The 24,968-nt window shown below is 45.6% G+C and overlaps 1 protein-coding gene across 1 annotated transcript; it reads left to right on the top strand.

Annotated features, from left to right (window-relative positions):
* The first annotated feature begins 16,149 nt into the window (after positions 1-16,149).
* Positions 16,150-24,968, top strand: LOC125517947 (uncharacterized). The gene is made up of 11 exons (XM_048682907.2): positions 16,150-17,106; positions 17,660-18,021; positions 18,125-18,214; positions 19,405-19,641; positions 20,706-20,912; positions 21,004-21,319; positions 21,388-21,566; positions 21,667-21,755; positions 21,847-21,896; positions 23,791-23,843; positions 24,729-24,968. Exons 1-11 carry the CDS (start codon positions 16,239-16,241, stop codon positions 24,825-24,827), a joined length of 2,550 nt encoding a protein of 849 aa, XP_048538864.2. The 5' UTR covers positions 16,150-16,238; the 3' UTR covers positions 24,828-24,968.

Raw genomic sequence — 24,968 nt, 5'->3', positions numbered from 1 at the left:
GTTGTTGAGATTTTTGGTACCGGTCCCCGTGACGGACGTTTGGCCACGACGGTGGTCATTGTGTCTTTGGTAGACACGGGGCCACCCAGGACTAGCCTAGTTTGGAGTGGATCGGAGTGGCCGAGAGAGTGTCATGGAAATGGAGGGGTTTCGTCGGAATGTCATTGGTCCACCCGAATGGGAGTATGAGGCCATGGGTTTCGTGGTGTGGGTACAGTGCGCTACCTCTGCGGAGTGTATCAATCTATCGATAGCCGAGTCCACGGTTATAGACACCTCAAAAGTAGGTCACACCATGGGTCAACATTTAATTAATCTTGCACACTAAGTCATGAACTTTGCACTGTTGAGGATGGTGGGAAGGTCATCCTATTGGTTGAGACCAAGTGTTGGTCGTGGTTGTGATCACCGGAAGGATCACTGTTTGAGACCAAATATTGGTCGTGGCTGTGGTCGCCGGAATGATCACAAGGTATCCATAGCTAAGATCACGTGGTTGGTACATTTGTGATCCAGAAGCGATCACCGTTGGTAAGCTAGTCCGAGGGACTGTTCTCATAAGAGCGTGATAACAACATGTTGGTTACATGTTGCATTACTAATAATTGGTTAATTATCATGATATTGTTTATCATTATGTTTATGCTTGTTGTGAGCTTGCAAGTACATTCAATGTACTGACCTAGTGTGTCATGCCAGATTTCAGGAAAGTCCCGTGGAAAGGTGTGACGCGTGAGTCTAGATCGTGTCCACATCGGTGTCCTTGTGCGAGTTCCGCTACGACGTTGTTTCGCTGCCACGTAGTTTTTATGATCGAGGCCCCTTTATGTTCACTAAATAATGTACATATTGTTCAGCCGCACCGGGTGTGCTGCTTGGCCTCGCTACCTGTTGTAATGTAAACTTTGAGCCGCTAGCATCAATAAAGCAGTTGTTTTCTGTACCAAGATGTTGTGTGTTGCCAGAAGACATGGTCTCTGGGCTGGTAGTGCAAGGTAAACCGGTCGCTCTGAGCCGGGGTGCCACATCGCATCCAACATAATTATCCATCACTGGTCCATTGCCTACAAGCTTTTCATATATTTTCTTCGTTTAATTACTTTTCCGTTGCTACTGTTACAATCACTATAAAACCAAAACTGCTACCGTTACTTTTGCCACGTTACCACTACTATCATATTACCTTGCTACTAAATACCTTGCTGCAGATATTAAGTTATCCAGGTGTGGTTGAATTGACAACTCAGCTGCTAATACTTGAGAATATTTTTTGGCTCCCCTTGTGTCGAATCAATAAATTTGGGTTGAATACTCTACCCTCAAAAACTGTTGTGATCTCCTATACTTGTGGGTTATCATACGCCCCAAAGGGCATGATGAAGGACGTCTTAAGGGCGTCGGCCGGGTCCAGCTTGATCTGATGATAGCCGGAGTAAGCATCTAGGAAGGACAGGAGCTCACACCCGGCGGTGGAGTTGATGACTTGATCGATCCGCGGGAGGGCGAACGGGTCTTTGGGGCAGGCCTTGTTCAGGCTGGTGTAGTCGATACACATGCGCCAGGTCTTGTTCTTCTTCAGGACGAGGACTGGGTTGGCCAGCCACTCGGGGTGAAACACTTCCATGATGAAGCCGGCCGCAAAAGGCTTGGCGACCTCTTCACCGATGGTCCTTCTCTTCTCTTCGGAAAAACATCGCAGGGGTTGACGGACGGGCTTGGCGTCCTTGCGGACGTTGAGTTTGTGCTCGACGTACTTCCTCGGGATACCAGGCATGTCCTTTGGGGTCCATGCGAAAATATCCCGATTCTCACGGAGGAAGTCGACGAGCTCGCCTTCCTATTTGTTGTCGAGGCGGGTGCCCACGACAACGTACTTGCTGCAGCTGGGGTCTTCCGGGTTCAGCTTCACTTTCTTGGTCTCCTTGGAGGGCTTGAACGAGGCCTCGCCGGCCGGGTCCTCGGCCGGGACGGGTGCGGCCGACGCTTCTTGGGCCAAGGAGATGATTCGGTCGAGCCGGCGCCGCTCCTCGGCTACGACCAGCGACTCAGCCAGCTTGGCACCGTCTCGGGCGCACTCTATGGACTTGCGGTAGTCGCGCAGTGATGGTGATGAGGCCCTTCGGACCCGGTAGCTTTATCTTCAGGTAGGCGTAGTGGGGAACCGCCATGAATTTGGCGAGCGCGGGCTGGCCCAGCAGCGCATGATACGCGCTGGACAAGTCCACCACCTCGAACCAGATCGGCTCGCGTCGGAAGTGGCTGCTATGACGTCGAGCCGGATTCGGCCGATCGGGGAGCAGGAGAGGCCGTGAATGATGTCGTGGAAGACCGGCCGGGTCGGCTCCAGGTCCTTGGCCTCGAGGACAAGCTTGGTCATGGTGTCGTGGTAGAGGATGTTGATGTTGCTGCCGCCGTCGGTGAGAACCTGGGAAAACTTGCACGTGCACCGAGGCATGACGATGGTGGGATCGAGGGCGAGGGCGTAACCACCTGGGTTCGGCATGATGACCGGGTGGTCCTCCCGAGTCCAGGTGACTGGGCGCTCTGACCAGTGCATGCACTCCATCTTGGCCGGGATGACGGTGTTCACCTCCTGCTTAAGGAGGCGCTCGCTGCGCTTGTCGTCGCCGAGTGCTACCTCTTTTAGCACTGCATTGGTTTTCCCCGAAGAGGAAGGGATGATGAAGTAAAGTAGTGTAAGTATTTCCCTCAATTTTTTAGAACCAAGGTATCAATCCAGTAGGAGGCTACGCGTGAGTCCCTCGTACCTGCACAAAACAAATAAATCCTCGCAACCAACGCAAATAGGGGTTGTCAGTCCCTATAAGGCCAGTTACTAGAGTGAGATCTGATAGATATGATAAGATAATATTTTTGGTATTTTTATGATAAAGATGCAAAGTAAAATAAAGGCAAAGTAAATAACAAAGTAGTAGGAGATTGATATGATCAAGATAGACTCGGGGGGCCATAGGTTTCACTTGTGGCTTCTCTCGAGAGCATAAGTATTCTATGGTGGGTGAACAAATTACTGTTGAGCAATTGACAGAATTGAGCATAGTTATGAGAATATCTAGGTATGATCATGGCATCACGTCCGAGACAAGTAGACCGACTCCTGCCTGCATCTACTACTATTACTCCACTCATCGACTGCTATCCGGCATGCATCTAGAGTATTAAGTTAAAAACAGAGTAACGCCTTAAGCAAGATGGCATGATGTAGAGGGATAAACTCATGCAATATCAAGAAAACCCCATCTTGTTATCCTCGATGGCAACAATACAATACGTGCCTTGCTGCCCTTACTCTCACCGGGAAAGGACACCGCAAGATTGAACCCAAAGCTAAGCACTTCTCCCATTGCAAGAAAGATCAATCTAGTAGGCCAAACCAAACTGATAATTCAAAGAGACTTGCAAAGATAACCAATCATACATAAAAGAATTCAGAGAAGATTCAAATATTATTCGTAGATAGACTTGATCATAAACCCACAATTCATCGGTCTCAACAAACACACCGCAAAAAGAAGATTACATCAAATAGATCTCCACAAGAGAGGGGGAGAACTTTGTATTGAGATCCAAAAAGAGAGAAGAAGCCATCAAGCTACTAACTATGGACCCATAGGTCTGAGGTAAACTACTCACACTTCATCGGAGGGCTAGGGTGTTGATGTAGAAGCCCTCCGTGATCGATGCCCCCTCCGGCGGAGCTCTGGAACAGGCCCCAAGATGGGATCTCATGGATACAGAAAGTTGCGGCAGTGGAATTAGGTTTTTGGCTCCTGCCTCGATCGTTTGAGGGTACGTGGGTATATATAGGAGGAAGAAGTACGTCAGTGGAGCAACAGGGGGCCCACAAGGGTGGAGGGCGCGCCTGGGGGGTAGGCGCGCCCCCCTACCTCGTGGCCTCCTGTTAGTTGTCTTGACGTAGGGTCCAAGTCTCCTGAGTTGTATTTGGTGAGAAAATCACGTTCCCGAAGGTTTCATTCCGTTTGGACTCCGTTTGATATTCCTTTTCTTCGAAACCCTAAAGCAGGCAAAAAACAGCAATTCTGGGCTGGGCCTCCGGTTAATAGGTTAGTCCCAAAAATAATATAAAAGTGGATAATAAAGCCCAATAATGTCCAAAATAGTAGATAATATAGCATGGAGCAATCAAAAATTATAGATACGTTGGAGACGTATCAAGCATCCCCAAGCTTAATTCCTGCTCGTCCTCGAGTAGGTAAATGATAAAAACAGAATTTTTGATGCGGAGTGCTACTTGGCATAATTTTAGTGTAATTCTTCTTAATTGTGGTATGAATATTCAGATCCGAAAGATTCAAGACAAAAGTTCATATTGACATAAAAATGATAATACTTCAAGCATACTAACTAAGCAATTATGTCTTCTCAAAATAACATGGCCAAAGAAAGTTCATCCCTACAAAATCATATGGTTTAGTCATGTTTCATTTTCGTCACACAAGAATGTTATCATCATGCACAACCCCGATGACAAGCCAAGCAATTGTTTCATACTTTAGTAATCTCAAACCTATAAACTCTCACGCAATATATGAGGGCGAGCCATGGACATAGCACTATAGGTGGAATAGAATATAATGAGGGGAGTTATGTGGAGAAGACAAAAAAGGAGAAAGTCTCACATCAACGAGGCTAATCAATGGGCTATGGAGATGCCCACCGATTGATGTTAATGCAAGGAGTAGGGATTGCCATGCAATGGATGTACTAGAGCTATAAATGTATGAAAACTCAACAAAAGAAACTAGTGGGTGTGCATCCAACTTGCTTGCTCACGAAGACCTAGGGCACTTGAGGAGGCCCATTGTTGGAATATACAAGCCAAGTTCTATAATGAAAAAAATTCCCACTAGTATATGAAAGTGACAAAATAAGAGACTCTCTATCATGAAGATTACGGTGCTACTTTGAAGCACAAGTGTGGCAAAGGATAGTAACATTGTCCCTTCTCTCTTTTTCTCTCTTTTTTTTCTTTTTCTCTTTTTCTCCCTTTTTTGGGCCTTCTCTTTTTATGGCCTTTCTCTTTTTTATTTATTTATTACTCACTTGGGACAATGCTCTAGAAAATGATGATCATCACACTTCTATTTATTTACAACTCAATGATTACAACTCGATACTAGAACAAAAGATGACTCTATATGAATGCTTCGGCGGTGTATTGGGATGTGCAATGATTCATGAGTGACATGTATGAAAGATTATGAACGGTGGCTTTGCCACAAATACGATGTCAACTACATGACCATGCTAAGCAATATGACAATGATGAATGTGTCATGACGAACGGAATGATGGAAAGTTGCATGGCAATATATCTCGGAATGGCTATGGAAATGCCATAATAGGTAGGTATGGTGGCTGTTTTGAGGAAGATATAAGGAGGTTTATGTGTGAAAGAGCGTATCATATCACGGGGTCTGGATGCACCGGCGAAGTTTGCACCAACTCTCAATGTGAGAAAGGGCAATGCACGGTACCGAAGAGGCTAGCAAGGATGGAAGGATGAGAGTGCGTATAATCCATGGACTCAACATTAGTCATAAAGAACTCACATACTTATTGCAAAAATCTACAAGTCATCAAAAACCTCGGTACTACACGCATGCTCCTAGGGGGATAGATTGGTAGGAAAAGACCATCGCTCGTCCCCGACCGCCACTCATAAGGAAGACAATCAAATAACACCTCATGTTTCAAATTTGTTGCATAACGTTTACCATACGTGCATGCTACGGGACTTGCAGACCTCAACACAAGTATTTCTCAATTTCACAACTACTCAACTAGCACGACTTTGATATTATTACCTCCATATCTCAAAACAATCATCAAGCATCAAACTTCTCTTAGTATTCAACACACTCATAAGAAAGTTTTATTATTAATCTTGCATACCAAGCATATTAGGATTTTAAGCAAATTACCATGCGATTAAGACTCTCAAAATAATCTAAGTGAAGCATGAGAGATCAATAGTTTCTATAAAACAAATCCACCACCGTGCTCTAAAAGATATAAGTGAAGCACTAGAGCAAAATTATATAACTCAAAAGATATAAGCGAAGCACATAGAGTATTCTAACAAATTCCAAATCATGTATGGCTCTCTCAAAAGGTGTGTACAGCAAGAATGATCGTGGTAAACTAACAAGAAAAGACTCAAATCATACAAGACGCTCCAAGCAAAACACATATCATGTGGCGAATAAAAATATAGCTCCAAGTAAAGTTACCGATATAAGTAGACGAAAGGAGGGGATGCCTTCCGAGGCATCCCCAAGCTTTGGCTTTTATGTGTCTTTAGATTATCTTGGGGGTGACATGGGAATCCCCAATCTTAGGCTCTTGCCACTCCTTGTTCCATAATCCATCAAATCTTTACCCAAAACTTGAAAACTTCACAACACAAAACTTAAAGTAGAAAATCTCGTGAGCTCCTTTAGCGAAAGAAAATAAAAGATCACTTCAAGGTACTGTAATGAACTCATTATTTATTTATATTGGTATTATACCTAGTGTATTCCAACTTCTCTATGGTTTATAAACTATTTTACTAGCCATAGATTCATCAAAATAAGCAAACAACACAAGAAAAACAGAATCTGTCAAAAACAGAATAGTCTGTAGTAATATGTAGCTAGCGCAAGATCTGCAACCCCAAAAATTCTAAAATAAATTGCTGGACGTGAGGAATTTATCTATTAATCATCTGCAAAAATAATTAACTAAATATCACTCTCCAAATAAAAATGATAGCAGTTCTTGTGAGCGCTAAAGTTTCTGTTTTTTACAGCAAGTTCAACAAGACTTTCCCCAAGTCTTCCCAACGGTTCTACTTGGCACAAACACTAATTAAACACAAAAAACACAACCAAAACAGAGGCTAAATAAATTATTTATTACTAAACAGAAGTAAAAAGCAAGGAATAAAAATAAAATTGGGTTGCCTCCCAACAAGCGCTATCGTTTAACGCCCCTAGCTAGGCATAAGATTTCAACGATGCTCACATGAAAGACAAGAATTGAAGCACAAAGAGAGCATCATAAAACACGTGACAAACACATATAAGTCTAAAATACTTCCTATGCATCGGCATCTTATAGGCAAACAAATTATCAAGGCAAGCAAAAACTAGCATATGCAAGGAAGCGGAAAGAAACAATAGCAATCTCAACATAACGAGAGGTAATTTAGTAACATGAAAATTTCTAACACCATATTTTCCTCTCTCATAATAATTACATGTAGGATCATAATCAAACTCAACAAAATAGCTATCACATAAAATATTTTCAACACGATCCACATGCATGCAAAGTTGACACTCTTCCAAAATAGTGGGATTAACATTAACTAAAGTCATGACCTCTCCAAACCCACTTTCAATAATATTGCAAACACTATTATCAATCTCATATTCATCATGGAGCTTAAATAAATTTCCAAGATTAAAAGAAGAATCACCCCAATCATGATCATTGCAACAAATAGTAGTCATAGCAAAACTAGCATCCCCAAGCTTAGGGTTTTGCATATTATTAACACAATTGACATTAAGAGAATTTATAATAACGTCATTGCAATCATGCTTTTCATCGAAGGAACTATCAAGTATGGGTGCAATAGCAACGATCTCCTATTTAACATAAGGAACTATAGCAAATTCATCTTCATAAATATTGGCATCATGGCCACAAGAATAGCAAGCATCATGTTCATCAAGGGATATTTCAACCAAATCATCGGAATCATCATTATCTATAGATTCATGCATATCATTATTTTCTTCCAAAGAAGCGGTCATTCTTTCAATAAATTCTTGGACATAGACATTATGAGCAAAGTTTTCATTGCAATATTTAAGTATGACGGAATTTTCAGATTTATTGAGAGTAAAATCATACTTTTCAATCAAAGAAGCAACTTCATGAGCACCCTTAAAAATGACAAATTCTTCAATTTGTTTGATATCATAGTAACTATAAACACCCTTTGCATAAGAAGATAAGATTTCATTATCATTGAACTCACATAGGTAGGGAATGTGTTTTTTAGGGTTCTTAGAGCAACAAGTAAAATCACAAATTTCACAAAGATTCCAAGCATAGCATATCATAGCAAACTATTTATGATACCATAAGAGCTTCCCTTTTTCAGACAAACGATGACGCACAAAATGAGCATGCTCATCTAAAGATTTCCCATCAACTAGGCTAGTTGGGGTTTCAGCACGAGCGCATAAGGATCGAAGATGATCCAAGTAGAACACTTTAAGTGGATCCATATTAATAGATTAAAAGATGCAAGCGAATGGAAGGTACATGGTAACACAAGCAAACAAGCAATAGGCAAAAAGAGGCAAATAGAGAAAGAGAGGGAGGATAGAGAGAGAGAGGGCGAATAAAACGGCAAGGGTGAATTGGGGGGAGAGGAAAATGAGAGGCAAATGGCAAATAATGTAATGCGGGGGATAAGGGTATGTGATGGGTACTTGGTATGTTGACTTTGCGTAGACCTCCCCGGCAACGGCCCCAGAAATCCTTCTTGCTACCTCTTTTAGCACTGCGTTGGTTTTCCCCGAAGAGGAAGGGATGATGCAGTAAAGTAGCGTAAGTATTTCCCTCAGTTTTTGAGAACCAAGGTATCAATCCAATGGGAGGCTACGCGCAAGTCCCTCGTACCTGCACAAAACAAATAAATCCTCGCAACCAACGCAAATAGGGGTTGTCAGTCCCTATAAGGCCACTTACGAGAGTGAGATCTGATAGATATGATAAGATAATATTTTTGATATGTTTATGATAAAGATGCAAAGTAAAATAAAGGCAAAGTAAATAACAAAGTAGTAGGAGATTGATATGATAAAGATAGACCCGGGGGCCATAGGTTTCACTTGTGGCTTCTCTCGAGAGCATAAGTATTCTACGGTGGGTGAACAAATTACTGTTGAGCAATTGACAGAATTGAGCATAGTTATGAGAATATCTAGGTATGATCATGTATATAGGCATCACGTCCGAGACAAGTAGACCGACTCCTGCCTGCATCTACTACTATTACTCCACTCGTCGACCGCTATCCAGCATGAATCTAGAGTATTAAGTTAAAAACAGAGTAACGCCTTAAGCAAGATGACATGATGTAGAGGGATAAACTCATGCAATATGAAGAAAACCCCATCTTGTTATCCTTGATGGGAATAATAAAATACGTGCCTTGCCGCTCTTACTGTCACCGGGAAAGGACACCGCAAGATTGAACCCAACGCTAAGCACTTCTCCATTGCAAGAAAGATCAATCTAGTAGGCCAAACCAAACTGATAATTCGAAGAGACTTGCAAAGATAACCAATCATACATAAAAGAATTCAGAGAAGATTCAAATATTATTCATATATAGACTTGATCATAAACCCACAATTCATCGATCTCAACAAACACACTGCAAAAAGAAGATTACATCGAATAGATCTCCACAAGAGAGGGGAGAACTTTGTATTGAGATCCAAAAAGAGAGAAGAAGCCATCAAGATACTATGGACCCATAGGTCTAAGGTAAACTACTCACACTTCATCGGAGGGCTAGGGTGTTGATGTAGAAGCCCTCAGTGATCGATGCCCCCTCCGGCGGAGCTCCGGAATAGGCCCCAAGATGGGATCTCGTGGATATAGAAAGTTGCGGCGGTGGAATTAGGTTTTTGGCTCCTGCCTTGATCGTTTGGGGGTACGTGGGTATATATAGGAGGAAGAAGTACGTAGGTGGAGCAACAGGGGCCCACGAGGGTGGAGGGCGCGCCTGGGGGGGGGGTAGGCGCGCCCCCTACCTCGTGGCCTCCTGTTAGTTGTCTTGACGTAGGGTCCAAGTCTCCCGAGTTGTATTCGGTGAGAAAATCACATTCCCGAAGGTTTCATTCCGTTTGGACTCCGTTTGATATTCCTTTTCTTCGAAACCCTAAAACAGGCAAAAAACAACAATTCTGGGTTGGGCCTCCGGTTAATAGGTTAGTCCCAAAAATAATATAAAAGTGGATAATAAAGCCCAATAATGTCCAAAACAGTAGATAATATAGCATGTAGCAATCAAAATTTTTAGATACGTTGGAGACGTATCACCGAGGCTGGTGAAGACAACGTAGGTTGCGTTCTGGGTCAGGCAGGCGTCGTCACGCATCGCGCCGCTGGCCGAGGCAGCGGTGGAGGCGGCTGCCCCGCTCCCGGAGCCGGGACCGGAGGAGACGGGACGTTGCCCCTCATGATGTGTTTGGTGATGGCGCACTGCCGAAGCATGTGCGTGGATGGCCTCGCGCCGCTATGGTGCTTGCAGGGAGCGTCGAGCATCTCCTCGAAACTCATGGCGGGTTGCCACATCGTCTTGCCGGTCTGTCGACGCTTGGCGGCCGGGTCGGCCGCGGGTGCCTGCTCAGCGGCCGCGACGAGCCGGTTGTCGTAGCGCTGGGCCGACTGATCGGCCTTGCGCTTGTTGTTCTGCTGGTTGTGTTGTTGCCGGCTGCCTTCGTCGACCGGTTTCGGGAGGGGAACCGGCTTTGCTTTGCCGGCTTTGTCCAGCGCCACCTGGATTTTCATGGCGGAGTCGGCGTTGGCGTACTTGTCCGCCGTCACCATGAGCGCGGCCATGGTGGCCGGCTCAGAGCTTAAGAGCTTGTGCTTGAGAAGGGTGTCGTCTCGGCACCCGTTGACGAAGTAATGGATTGCTTGGACTTCGTGGACACCCTCGCAGCTGTTCCGGAGCTCGGTCCAGCGTGCGAGGTACTCACGATCAATCTCCGCCGGCCCCTGCACGCACATGGCGAGCTGACTGGGGCGGCCGGGTCGCTTGTACGTGCCGGTGAAGTTGTGCACGAAGTCTTGCTCGAAATCGATCCATGCGTTGATGCTGCCCTCTGGCAGACTGCTCAACCAGGTGCGGGCCGACCCCTAGAGCATGAGAGGCGTGTAGTGCATGGTAAGGCGGCGGTTGCCGCCGGCGATGCCGATGGCGGTGGTGTAGTCGGTGAGCCAGTCCTCTGGCTTCACGGTGCCGTTGTACTTGGGGGTGTCGTGGGGGAGTGTGAACCCTTTGGTAAAGGGCTCACCCCGGATGCGTGGCCCGAAGCACGCCGGTCCGATGGGGCCGGTCTCCTCTAGCTCTTGGGAGAGGGCGAGTCGGTTGAGGTGGTGACAGGCGTCGGTGTCGTTGATGGCGCGCGGGCCCAGCCGGTCGGTCACCATGCTGCGGGGGCCGGGTCGCCTCCCGTCGGACGTCGGTTGGGTTGGAGCAGAGGGTCGAGTCGGCGTCGGGCCTCCGAAGCCGGCTCGTCACCCAAGCCGCTGGCGGTCGTCAGGGCGGGGTTGCGCCGGGTCCGGATGCGGCCGGAGTGCGCCTCGCCGGGTGGCGAGGATGCCATGTGCTGGAAGTCGCCGGGTCCAGTGACGCGGGTGGAGCCGGATCCGGCCGGCTTGGCGAGTTGGTTGAGGCGGTCCTGCTGCGCGTTGGCCGCAGCGAGGAGGTCGTTCACCCTCTTAAGGCGGTTCTGTAGCTCTTTGCATGCGAGTTGGTCCAGGGCGACCACGGCTGTCTGGGCAACGCGCATATTCTTCACGAGAGTCTCGTAGACGGGAGGGACAGCGCCGAAGGCGCGCCCGATCGCGCCGCCCCAAGCCGCACCTGGGCGAGCCAGCTTGGCTTGGGCGCGTCTGGCGTGAAGCCGTAGGCGGCGTTGCGTTCCAGCTGAGCGGAGTCGAGGCGGCGCTGCGTGGCAACGAGCGTCTCGATGAGGTCCAGCAGGCGCTGGCGGTCCTCGTCGAGGCGAGTTTGGGCCTCAGCGATGTTGGAGGCGTCGATGTCGCTGCCGATGGGGACGCAAAGGCTCTGCATCATGGCCCACAGTGGGTTAGGCGGGCTGGCCCATACTACTGCGGTCCTGGCTTCGGCGGCCTTCCTTGTCGCGCTGGACGAGGAAGCGGCACCGGTGTCGGTGACGAAAACCTCCACGTAGAGGTCCATTGCCCCGGCGGGAGTGCCGCCGCCGAGGGAAAGGGGGGAGTCGGAAAAGTCAAGTACCTCGTTGGGGCACTCATCGGTCACAGGCGCAGCGCGGCGAAGGAGGTGGCGAGTGCGTTGATGACGTCGTCCGCCAGCGTGACGGACTCGTCGGAGTCGAAGAAGAGCCTCGTCTGAAGCATGCTCTTGGCCAGGACCTCGAGCGGCCCCACGATGGGCGCCAATTGTCATGGTGGACGCACAACAGATGCCAATGGATGGCTAAAGAGAGGAGAAGGCTCGAGGGCATTGGTGGGCTCCAGAGGCGAGGTCGACATGAGCGAGCACGGGATGCAAGACATACCCAGGTTCGGGGCTCTCCGAAGAGATAACACCCCTAGTCCTGCCGAGTGTGGTTAATATGTAACAGTATAGGGTCGCTCTTGGAGCTGTATGGAGGAAGGAGGAATGCTGGCCAAGGCTTAGGCAGCTCCCTCTCCTCGGGTATTGCTAGCTAGGTGTGTGTGCAAGTGAAAGGAGATAATCCGCCCGTATGCATGAGGGCTCCTAGGGGGTTTTATAGGTTAACCCCCTAGGGGTACAATGGTAATGTTACAAGGTGGTAGGGCCGAGTCATCAGTGTCCAGGAACCTGGTGCTGGGACCCGTTGGGTACCAGGCCTCGCTGGGTTCCCCGGGCATGGGACCCGCCCGGTGCAGGGGCATTGTTGGCCGTCTTGTCGATCGTTAGGGAGTGGCCGTGTTGAGTCGGCTACAGTGGCGCTTCATCAGGTCGCGGCTTGCTGGCGTCATGGGTGACGATGGATGCACTGTTGCCACGTCGGCCCTGGTCAGCGGGTAGGTGGGGGGCACTATTGCCTCGTCCGGCTGACCAGAGGCATGGGAGGGGTACTATGGCTTCAGTCATCAGTTGGTGGAGACTTGTCCCATCGTACGACTGGGATGGGATGGCCATGGACCCTTGGCTGGGTTGGAGAACACGCCACAGGGGGAGCTGGCTTGTTGGAGAAGTCTTGAGGATTAGGCCGGGTCGAGCGACCCGGCAAATCGCAAGCCGTCTTGAGGGCGATGCTGGCTCCGTTGTTTTTGAAAAGGATCCGGGTTCCGTTGCCTGCCCGAGGTTCATCCCCCGACAAGTACCATCATCAAATAATGAACATCCAAGCAACAAAGTACACAAAAGTAACAAGCAATTACCATGTCACTATCACTGCAACCACTTGGATTCATGCGATCAACATTGGCCAATATACCCGCCCACTTTTGGCATTCGCCGTTGATGGTGCCCCAATGTTGACAAATAGAATCCCTCAATCAAAAGTGGCCACTAGTGTTGTGCTCATCCAAGAATTCTTTGATGCGGTCCCAATAGGTGGTGGCGGCTTGGACAGTCCCCACGGATGGATCAAGAGAGATTTGCTTACATGTGATACAAATCAACACAACTTCGGCGTTGGTATAATTTGTGATTCTTCCTCCAGCAAAGCTCTCGTCGCCCATGTCAAGATTATCATCATCAAATTGAGTATCATGTTCTTGTGATGCATACTCTTGAAAGATATAATCTTTGTTGTGACATTTGTCATGCACATGAATGCTTCATCATAAAGATTGCAAAATGGGTGTACACGCAATCTCACATTCTATTTGTATAGGAAATAAAAATAAAAAGATTTTTTAACTTTGCCACATTTCATCGATCACGTTGGAAGCGATGGCCACGGGCGTGGCCGAGTCTTACTCCATGGGCGCGGCGTGGCTTGCAGTGGCGTAGGAGGAGGCGGCCCATGTCCCACGATAGTTGCCGCGGCCACCGACGACATCGAATCGGTTGAAGCAGTCGCGGCCGCCTTCGTCTTCTTCGCTGTCCGAGATGGAGCCGTGGCGGGGTTGCGCGCCGCCAACCGCTTCACGCCGCCACAGGGTTGGGCCGCCGCCTACTTCTTCGTCGACGACGCACCGATTTCGGCGGCGGCGACCAGTTGAGGTAGGGTAAACTTGACGTGGCGGGATGGGGCGGCATGGTGGCGGCGGAGTAGGGGAAGGTCATAGTGCCGACGACAGCAACGGTGAGGTGGGTCAGACCGGCGGTGGGGTCATCAGATTCGGCCATGAGGCCGGGCGGCGCGCAGGAGGCAGGTGGGTGTCCAGCGGGTGGCTGGAAGTTTTAGATTGGCGTTTAGCGCGCGGCTGGGCGTTTTATATTACCAGGCGGCTGGTGATGCAGGATCTTTAAGTGTTGTATTTTACATCACTTGGAGGAGATGATGTAAAAATTTATAGATCTACATCATTTGTTGGAGTAGAGTTTTTTGGCCTCAAAGATGTAAAAAGCTGGTATTTATACATCTACATCATCTATTGTAGATGCTCTCAAGCAGGAGCCGCACTGCGTTGTGGGGGGCAGGTTAAGATGGAAGCCATCATCGCATTCGCATCCAGGAAGGCAGAGGGAGGCGAGCGAGCCTATACCTCGCCTTTTTAGATAAGCTTATCGCCTAATGCGAGTTGGAGCGAGCACTCACGCCAGGGCGTCGCAAATGGGCCGGTCTAGGTAGGTTTATACTTGGCCATGGGCCGGGCCAGGCCTTAAGAAGCCCACGACAGAAAATTGAGGCCCAGGCCCTCCCAGGCCCTACCATCGGGCCTACTTTTCAAGCCCAAGCCGGCCCATCTGGTAAAAAGCCCTTAGGGTTTAGGGCCGTGGGCCGGGCCTCTTCCTTAAAATGCCAATATGCCAAGCCCAAGCCCGTCCAGGCCCTGCTGGTGGGCTCAAAACTCAGGCCCAAGCCCGGCCCACGAGTAAGCCCATCGGGCCTAGGCCCTGGATTTTAGGGCCGAGCCTGGGTGGGCCGATAGGGCCGGGCCGGAGATGGCCAGGACTAGGTAGGTTCCAGGTAAGATCGTCTTTTCTCCTATTTTTTCCTTTGACCATGCCTTTTGTTTTTTATATATTCATTCTTATTTTCTAAAATGTTTTAAATACATGTATTTCAGAATATATATAAAAAAGAATTAAATTGTGGAATAAAAAAATGTTAAACGATGTAAAACAATTGTTAGCTTAATTCAAAAAAATGTTGATAGCATATTAAAAAAATGTTTGTGAAATTTTAAAATGTTCATGTGTTTTAAAAAAGTACTATATGACATTATAAAAATATCAATCATATATTTTATTTTTTAAATATATATAAAATAAATAATTTAAATGTATACGAAAAATGTTGATAGCATACAAAAAAATGTTTGTGACATTTTCAAATTATTGACGCATTTCAAAAATTGTATGTGACATTATAAAAGAAATGTTAATCATGTATTTAGAAAATATTAAACGTATGAAAAATATATGTTTCAGATGTATATGAAGAATGTACAATGTTTATGAAAAAGGCAGGCATCCGACATGTATTTGAAACAAATTGTAATCATTGTATTTGAAAATTCTAATCATGTATTAAATTAATAAATGTTCATACAAATATTCTTCATGTAAACAAAATATGTAGACATTAAAACATTTATTTCAAACTTTGTGAATTTTAAAAAATGTTTAACATGTATAGTATAAGGGCGCGTTCGGCAGTCCACCAACTTCTTCAAATTCTAGAATCTGCAGAGCAACTGTTTGATGGCTCCAAGTATTTTAACTAGTGCTTCGGGAGCGGAGCCATGGAGCCAAGGGAAATCGAACGCGGCCCAAAAATAAATGTTTCACATGTACATAAAAAATGTACATAGAAAGGGATAACGACACAAACAACACATACCAAAAAATAAAAAGTCAATAAAAATGGTTCTAAAAATCATGAAAACTATAAATAAAAACACATAAAAATAAAGAAAGAAAAAACCCAAAGAAAACCACTGAAAAATAAGGAGAAATGAAGAAAACCGAAGAAAAAGAAAGAAATAATAGAAAAAACTAGTGAAAACCGATTTTTTTTTTACAGAAGCACATACCTGAGGCCCACTCCGTTTCGGGCCCCAGGGCAGCCGCCCCCCAGCCTCCGGGAGCCTCAGGTATGTGTACTTCTGGGCCCCGAAACGGAGTACGACCCAAGTTCAGTGACCGGTGATGTTTTTTTCCCCTTTCATGAAACTGATCGAATCAGACACATCTCCAATCTCCACCCTCGCCGTTGAACCACGACACCCGACCTCAACACAGCAAACCCTCGGCGACCTTCCTCATGCCTCCAGCCAAAGCCAAGAAACTCCGGCGGGCCGCGGCTGCGGCCGCCCCCCCAGAGAGCTCCCCGGCGCCCCCTCCGGCTGCGGCGGAGACACCTCCCGCGGCCGCCACCCCAGAGAGATCCCCGGCGCCCCCTCCGGCTGTGGCGGAGACCCCTCCGGCGGCCGCCACCCCAGAGAGATCCCCGGCGCCCCCTCCGGCTGTGCCGGAGACCACTCCCGCTGCCGCCCCGCCAGAGACCTCTCCGGCGCCCGCTCCGGTTGTGGCGGCGACCCCTCCCGAGTCGTCGGAGGCTAGTGTTACGGTTGCGGAGGATGGTGGCGGGAACGACAAGATGGCGGTGGAGGATCTCGGTGAGGTGGAGCGTGAGGAGGCCACCGGGGCGGAGTCCGTAGAGGAGGAACTCGACGAGGAGGAGCCCGAGGAGGAGGAGCCGGAGGAGGTGGAGGAGTCGGAGGAGGTGGAGGAGGTGGAGGAGTCGGAGGAGGTGGAGGAGGAGGAGGAGGAGGAGGAGGAGGAGGACCCTGATGGGGAGGATGATCCCGAGGAAGCGGAGGAGGATGCTGAGGACGTGGAGGAGGATCCTGAGGACCCAGAGGAGGAAGCCAACGCAGTCGAGGATGATGAGGAGGATACGGTGCTGGCGGCTGGGTCGGAGAAGACGGTGACTGTGGAGGGCGGTGCTGAGGAGGAAGCGATGGTGACCATATCCAAGGAGGGCGGCGGTGAAGTTACGGGGTTAGAGTCTGCCGTGGTAGAGGAGCCCGAGGAGGCTGCTAATGTGGATGAGGGACAAGAAGAGGCAGAAGAGGATGCAATGGAAGAGGATGCTACAGAGGTCCCGGGAGATGGCGCCACCCCAGATGGTAAGTAGGGCTGCCTATTCTTTTTCATGGTAATAATAATCTTGTTTTTGACTGGACTTGTTTAGATGTTATCGCTTACAGTTGAAGTCGTTAGGTTGAGGGTGGAGGAACGAGATATTGATCAATGTTGCATGGAAAATTGAGATTTTGTACCCTCACTTGCTTATTGGTGAGCACTTATGTGTCAAAATGGACCGAAGACATGGAACTGACAATTAGCTGATTCATATATGCCCAATTTTGACGGTTTCTTATATGAAGCGAGGTTGCCCATAGAGACTGAGTGCCATCTCATTAAACATGCCCCCTCATGGTTGGAATGTTCAGTAGTTTATTTGTCTATTGGCATCAAATATTAAAATCTATTTGTGAGGAATACTGCGGTGTATTTTTGTCATATAATGCACATTCTTATGCTGAACATTATGCATGACACTGTTTCCTGTCCGCTCAAAAATGCGAATTGCATGCAAAACTCATGTTTCTCGTGCCCTATACTATCTCCAATTAGTCGGTGGTTTTAATGTGGTCATCTTTTCCATGTATACTCCAGACATGAATGAACTATCTGAAGAAGAACATGAAGAATCTGGGCATGAAGGTACACATGGGAATAACGACGAGGGTGGTGTTGCCTGCCAGTTGAGTGTCCATTCTGAGGCGCAGAATGGTCAACTTGACTCCTCATTGCCTACACTAGGTTCAGTTTCAGTGGGCAATACTAAAGACTTGCAAGTATTTCTTCATGGATTGCCTAAGGATTGTGCTGAGAAAGACATTACAGAGGTCTTTTCTCAATTCGGAGAGATTGAATCTATTAAAACAATTAGAAAAAAGAACAGCATTGCATTCGTTCGTTATATGAGCACTGAAGCTGCAAAGAAGGCTCTTGCCGAATTTAAGGAGGGAGCTGAGGTTTTGACGCAATAAACCCTTCTGTCCTTCAAATGGTTTTCTTTGAATATGTCTTAGTTTGTTGAATAAGGCCATTATTTTCCTTGCATATTATTTTTCTCAGGTGACAGGGGGAAGGGTTAAAGTATCAGCTTCTAGAGGTGATAATACCCTTTACCTTAGCAACATCTGCAAAAGCTGGACAAAAGAGCAGGTAAGATATAACAAGCTTTTTCTGATCCTGATGTTTAGAAAATCCATACATATACTCTTTCAAGAGTGCTATAGTCTGAACTGTATGTTGAATATTAGAATATTTCCATATCAATAGGAACTTATTGAGGCTGTTTGGCTCTCTGGAAGATATTGAATTAAAAAAAAACTAATCTTTATATGTGTATGAAAGGCTTTTTGTTTGGTGCACTGTTTCTGTTTTTTAGTAGAACGACTAGTCGTAACTGAAAGTCGACTCAACATGTCGACTCGAATAATCGACTAGTTGCGACTAGTCCAAGTTTTTGAGTCGAATGACTAAAAGCTAGCCCCGCCTGTCATAACCCAAACCTATCCTCCTGTAACCCTCTCCCTTGCCCCTTGGCCGACTCTGCTGCCCCACAATCCTGCCGGCCGGCGCCACCGCAAGCTGGTTGCTGCTCCTCCCCTGTACCTATTACTTAACTCATGTCGACTAGTCGACCATGAGTATAGACTAGTCACGACTAGTCAAGAGTCGTACCACAGAACGACTCGAAAACAGTGGTTTGGCGCCATCATGCCGTAACTGAAATGATGCTGATCTTTCTAATAGAATAGGATTATGGTATAAAATTAACATTTTGGATACAAAGATGTGTTCATTCACTTAGTTTATAAGATATGAGATGAGGCCTGATCTACCTGTACAATTCCACAAACCACTAATTGAAGTTTTTCTGTTTTATAACCAAATAGTGTTGATAATGGGTGTCAGGGGTACTTCAAGTACCACAAACTACTAATGGAATGTTTTTATGTTTTATGTCTTATTCAAACAAATTAATATAGCAAGAGTCATGGACCTCATGGAAGCGTACAGTGAAAACTGCATATGTTACAAGCACTAATGTGTGGAAAGTTTCTAATTAATAGGAACTAGGTTGTGTAGCCTCATTTGTGATTTTTTTTGCCATCAAAGGTATTATATTTTATATGAATAATTTCTTTGTGAATTATGTATATATTCAAGGACTGACAGAGTTGATCCTCTATGCAAACGGAATGGTTGCATACATCATGATTCATTCTTGTTTATCTTGTTGTATTGGTATAATAGAAAACAAATTTCCACCAGCTTCCAATTGTTTCTCAAGATGCGACAACTTCTGCTTCATTTAGTTTAATTGTTTTCTCAACTTTAATTTGTAGGTGCGAACTTCCTTGAGAAGTATCGGAATCGATGGATTTGATATGAGTTTACCCGTTGATCCTGAAACTGGAGGACAAAACCGAGGGATTACTTTTCTCAAATTTGCTTCGCCTGACAACGCCAAAGCTGCATCTCAGCTGCTACAGAAACCAGATGCATTGATTACCATTGTTAAAAGTGTGAAAGAATCTGCTCAAATCCCTACAGAATCAAGCCTGGAGCTTGCTATGCTGCAGGTAAAGCAGCTATTGCCAGTTTAGTATGTTCTAAGATATTAAGATGTCTTGCATAATTGTGAGTTGATTCATTGCTAATTCATCAATTTTGGCTGTTAAGAGTTATTTGAACAACTTAATGAACTTATCTTTTGAATGCTGTCTCGAGTCAGAAATAGCAGTTCCTAATACCAGCTAGGTTTGTTTGGTGAAACTTTTGGAGCATGAACACATATTTAGGTTGCACGTTTTTGAAGACTGAACTATGTTAAACCATAGAAAACATCAACTATAACCAAATAGACCAACAACCTACAGAAGGTTAGTTGGCTGTATATATATATATTTTTATACTTAAACTTCAACCTTGGGACTTCTGCTCTTTCGCTTGGTCTTGGTTGTTTTGGATCGAGTTGTCAGGATTGTGATTCATCCTACACGTACCGGCCCAATTTGCCTATTCTCATCCGTTCATAGACAATCCATTTTGTTCCTTCCTGCTGCCATGAGCCCACAACCTCCTTACCCTTAAATCAGCCTTGCAAGGTCTTGTAGCACAAGAGAAACCTTGCACAAATGCCTCACTCAGATGTTGAAGGGGTATGATCATGCACATCAGGAGTTAAGGTTGCTGAATTGAGTTATTGAGGTCTCTCTTTTCCCAGTGCTCAGTTGGTGGTGATAGGACCGTAGGAGTTAAGCCCACCAATTTTAACACTCCATGTCTGGTACCATTGGAAGTTCTGCATTGACTTTGGTCTCATGCCCATGTCTGCGGCCCCATATGTGCCTCTGTGTGCCTGATATGGTGCTGCATCAATCCTGGTAACTGGGTGTTGGCCAGTTTTAGGGAATACAGAACTAGGCTCGACCGTTGTTAAAGAACCAGAAGTTGCCCAGCAGTTTATAGAATATTAAAGGTATCTTAAATCATTCCAAGCATCCCACAACCAAGTTCAGTACTATGTTTTGTATGCAAGTCTATACTTAAGCTAAACCGCATGTGCTTAATAGCCTTTAGTACTTTGCACCTGGAAATACTGTCATTGTTTTTGTTTCGTAATTTACCGTTACTTTGTCTGTAGGTTAAAACAGTATACCTCGAACATGTTCCTCTTTCTTGGGATAAGGGCAAAGTTAAAGAATGTTGCAAAGCATATGGGGTGATTCAGGATGTTCACATTTTAAAGAAGTCAAAAACGAAAACTTCTTTTGTTGAATTCTCATCCAGGAAGAGTGCATTAGCTTGTGTGGAAGGAATAAACAGTGCCAATATTGGTGGTGAAGTTAAGGTATCCTAAATCCTGCTTGTATTGGTTCTCATCTAAAACTGCTATAGTTCTTGCTAACTTGGCCAGACAACTGTTCTTTTTCTGTACCTAGCTGGCTGCAAGTCTTGCTCGACCACGTCGGGAAACACAACTGGACAAGAAGAGTGCTAAAGGTGGGGTCAAGGTCAATAGTGATGCAACTTCCAAAGACACCAACAATTCTATTAAGAAAAAGAACCAGAATAGGGAGGTCAGAGTGAAGAAGGATTCACCACATAAATTGCGAAAAGGTGATGTGAGCAAGCTGACCTCACATGTTGATGCGAAAGTACCACAATCATCCAACCCATCTAAAGGCAAACGGAAAGCTGGAAAGACTGAAAATACCGCTGTAAATGAAAGGGCACCGAAGAGAGCACGGAAGAATCGTATGTTCTCTGACAATTTGGTTTAAGTTTGTTAATGGGTACTATTTCTTATACATGTTATTGTGCAGGTGGTGTTCTGACAAAACCTTCCAACAGAACATCTCATGGTGGTCATGCTAGAGTTCCCTATGCAGGAGAATCTTCTGGAAACATTAAACGCCCTGTGGGACCTCAATATGTAACTGGCAACCAATCTTACCCCATTGCGGGCGCATCTTCCAGATCTAAACCAAATGCTCGTGACCTGGTATACATGAAAATTCTTGATCTTAATATTCACATTCTCATAATCTTATGTCATACGTGTTTCATGTATAAATTAGTATATGCTGCCTCCATGCCTTTAGGAACCTCATGCTGGATACATCCCTCCTACAAATCGTGTTCGTGCACCTGCAAATCATGTTCCAGTCACCTATGTTTATGATCATCCGAGGTTTTGTTTCCAATCAACTTTCTGCTTACTTGGTACTGATGAGATCTTTGCCAAATATTTAAATTATCTGGGGTTTTCCATGGTTTTGCAGAAGCGCACCATCCACTATCCATCACATTGACGGTCTTCCTTATGCTAGAGGTACAATCTTGAAAATTGTTATTACATGTACATGTGCATATTTTAATAACTGTAATAACTGCACATAATGGACATTGTAATTTAATTGTGATATACTTTTAAGTATATCTTATAGACTGGAAGTTGTAGTTTTTGTTTATCTTGGAATAAGCGTATGTTTACCACGGTCAACTAGCCTGAATCCAGAAATTACCCACCAGTTGCAAAGGCACGTTGCAACTCTCGACGACCAAAACCGGTTTGATTACAGCCGAGGCTTGTTTCATAAGCGGTTTTCTGTCTGTAGGCCGCCGCATAGCCGTTGTTTCCATGTTGCTGGACACATCCCCAGTGGGTCCATATGACAACCCTCCACCTGTTAGATTTACCCTGTCTTTCTTAGGCACCAATAAGAATGTCGACTGCAGCTCCTGCTTGCCTCAGCCATCTATGATGCACCGATACTTTGTTAAGGCCACATATCTATAGCAATACATGTATGTGACACCCGGTAACTCTCCAACATGTAAATTGGCTAGCAGATTTAAATACTTCAATTCTCAACACAGACTGTCTAATACAGCCACAGCCCATTAAGCATGTACTGCATGAAAAAAAGTAGTACACCCTGGGAGGGAGGGAGGCTTGCTCTAGCGTTTGCTCTGGATGTGTGAACATAGTTCTCATATCTCCAGAGTTGTAAAAATAAGGACAACGTTGCCTCTATCGGCAACGAGCTGCCGAGGCCTGTTGTACAGGTATTGCATCTACCCTTGCTCTATTCTTCTTCCCATCACAGGCTTCTTATCTCATCCACTGTAGCCACGACTTCTATCCAATGGGTCTTCTGCATGAGGAGACGATGACGCCACCCCTCCTGCACTACAAAATGCCTGCCGGTATCTATGTCCACGGGTAATGTATCATATTCACAATAGGTGAAGGCGGCGCGCCTGGCTGGGTCCGATCAGTCCTAATCTCCATGGGGCTCGGTGCGACTGCCTCAATGCAATTGCCCTCGATCTGGAGCTGGAGGACTTGTTGGCCTCCCCCCCCCCCCCCCCCCCCCCCCCTTCCCCTGTGGAAAGATGTCATCAGCAGCGCTGGCTGTAACCGAGCCCTTGGCCGTGGCTGAAGATCATTTAGCCCCACACTTGCTCAAGAGCCCACATAACCGAATAGCTAAATTTTATACATATGGTACTCAAAGTGGCGTTGTGTGATTCTGTGGGGGAAGAATAATTTCGGCGGTACATCAGAGAATCCTTGAACCTTTCCCCCCCATTACCTTAGGTCCATACTGCTGAGATAGCAGTAGTTAGAATACCTTGTTTTTCTTTTAAGGCATTCTACCTTTTTGCTTGGTCAGTCTTCAGCTGTTTTTTCTTTATTTTTTTAAATTGCATTACTCAAAAGCCAAAGGCCAGCTTACATAAGATCATTACAACGAGAAGCAAGATATAGACCATGACATGGCGGTCGTCTTTTTTGACTTTGGTCCCTAACACAAAAAGTCGAAAGGGTGAAACCCAAAACAATGTTTAAAATGGGTGAGCGGTAGACCACCTCGTTTCGGACACTATCGGAGAACATGTGCACTTTCAACGAGCAAAGGCCCAGCTGAGAGCAGTTCAAAATGTTTTTTGCCGAAAACCGGTGGTCAAATTAACCAACATTAGACTTGGGACAATGGTTTTTGTGTTGAATAGTAACCACAGTGGAGAACACCAACTCAGTCTTCAGCTATGAATTTGAGAACTTGATTAGAATTGAGTTGGATACATTTTAGGTGGTGCTATTGAATTGATTTTGTTTGAACTCTTACGTTAGGTTCATTGTTTATTGTATCCTAGTACTTGCTCTCAGTTAGGCAAAGATAGTTCAGTTTGTAATACATTTTTGTTGCATTTGACAGAAATAGCAGCTCCACCACCAGCCTATGGGTACACAAGCAATCCTCAATACCAGGTTTGTATACTTGTCCTACTCATTCACTGCAATGTCTTTGTATTTTCAGTCTGAAGTAGTATCAATGTACAGTATGCATACCCCACAAGAGCACAATGCTGGTTCTGTTCCGAAGTATTTGTGTCTGCTGCTAAAAGATACTGCATTTGTTGGAAAATTAAATTGATATAATTTGCCAAATACACTTTATTGTGTCAGTATAACTGTATTCATCCTGATGTCATAATTAAAGGTAGTTATTCATATATTGGGAATTTCTTTTAGAAACCAGATATGTCACTTCTTTCTGGGACCAACCATCTTAGAAATCGTTAAACCCACATCCAACTCAGTGGTTGACTTTTCACCCTACTTCAAGATTTCAAGCATCGTTTTAGTAGTGCATACTAGAGAAGTAAAAAAGTATATACCATGGAGTTACTTTCCATGATAAATCTTTATTATGTATCCTATATGACTAGATAGGTGATCCTGATCCCTACTAACATATTTCCCTCAACATGCATGGGAAAAGTCCACCTCAACATGCTACCATCTATGCGAAAAGACTCAGCCGTTTACATTTTATCACGCTAACTTGTATTAATTAAATATTTTACAACTCAACAATATACAATAACTCGTGTATTTTCAGTTTCATTGTCATATTATTGATCTAGATATGCATATACCGTGCAATCAAAACTCTGGAATATATTGCAACCAATTCTAGTATCTAGTATTAGTGGTGAAGCTGTTAGAAATTTGGTAGTATTACTATGTATGTTAGTTATGGAAGTGTCAGAATGGCCTTTTGAGAACGTGAGTAATGTTTGTAAACCTTTGTTTATCATCTTCCTGAAATCTGTGGTCGGTGGTCCGTAACCGAGCTATTTTGGTGCGCAGGATGGATATGCATACGCCTACCACCCCCCGCCTCATCCAAGTGGATCTTACCACTACCCAGGAACCGGCGCATATAGCCCTCGAAGGAGATACTACTGACTAAAATCCTAGTGCCAAGTCAATGCTTTCATCTCATGTAATACTACAAATACAGAACGTTTGCAGTTTTCAGGGACCCTCATGTTGTTTTGCTAGATGGCTGACGCTGGAAAGAAGTAAAGTTCAGTTTTGTCGGCGCTT

This window comes from Triticum urartu, chromosome 7A (assembly GCF_056163025.1).
Source record: "Triticum urartu cultivar PI428250 chromosome 7A, HENAU_Tu73, whole genome shotgun sequence".
In the NCBI taxonomy this organism is placed as follows: domain Eukaryota; kingdom Viridiplantae; phylum Streptophyta; class Magnoliopsida; order Poales; family Poaceae; genus Triticum; species Triticum urartu.
Note: the sequence above shows the minus strand (reverse complement) of the source record. Positions and strands in the feature narration are given on the sequence as shown.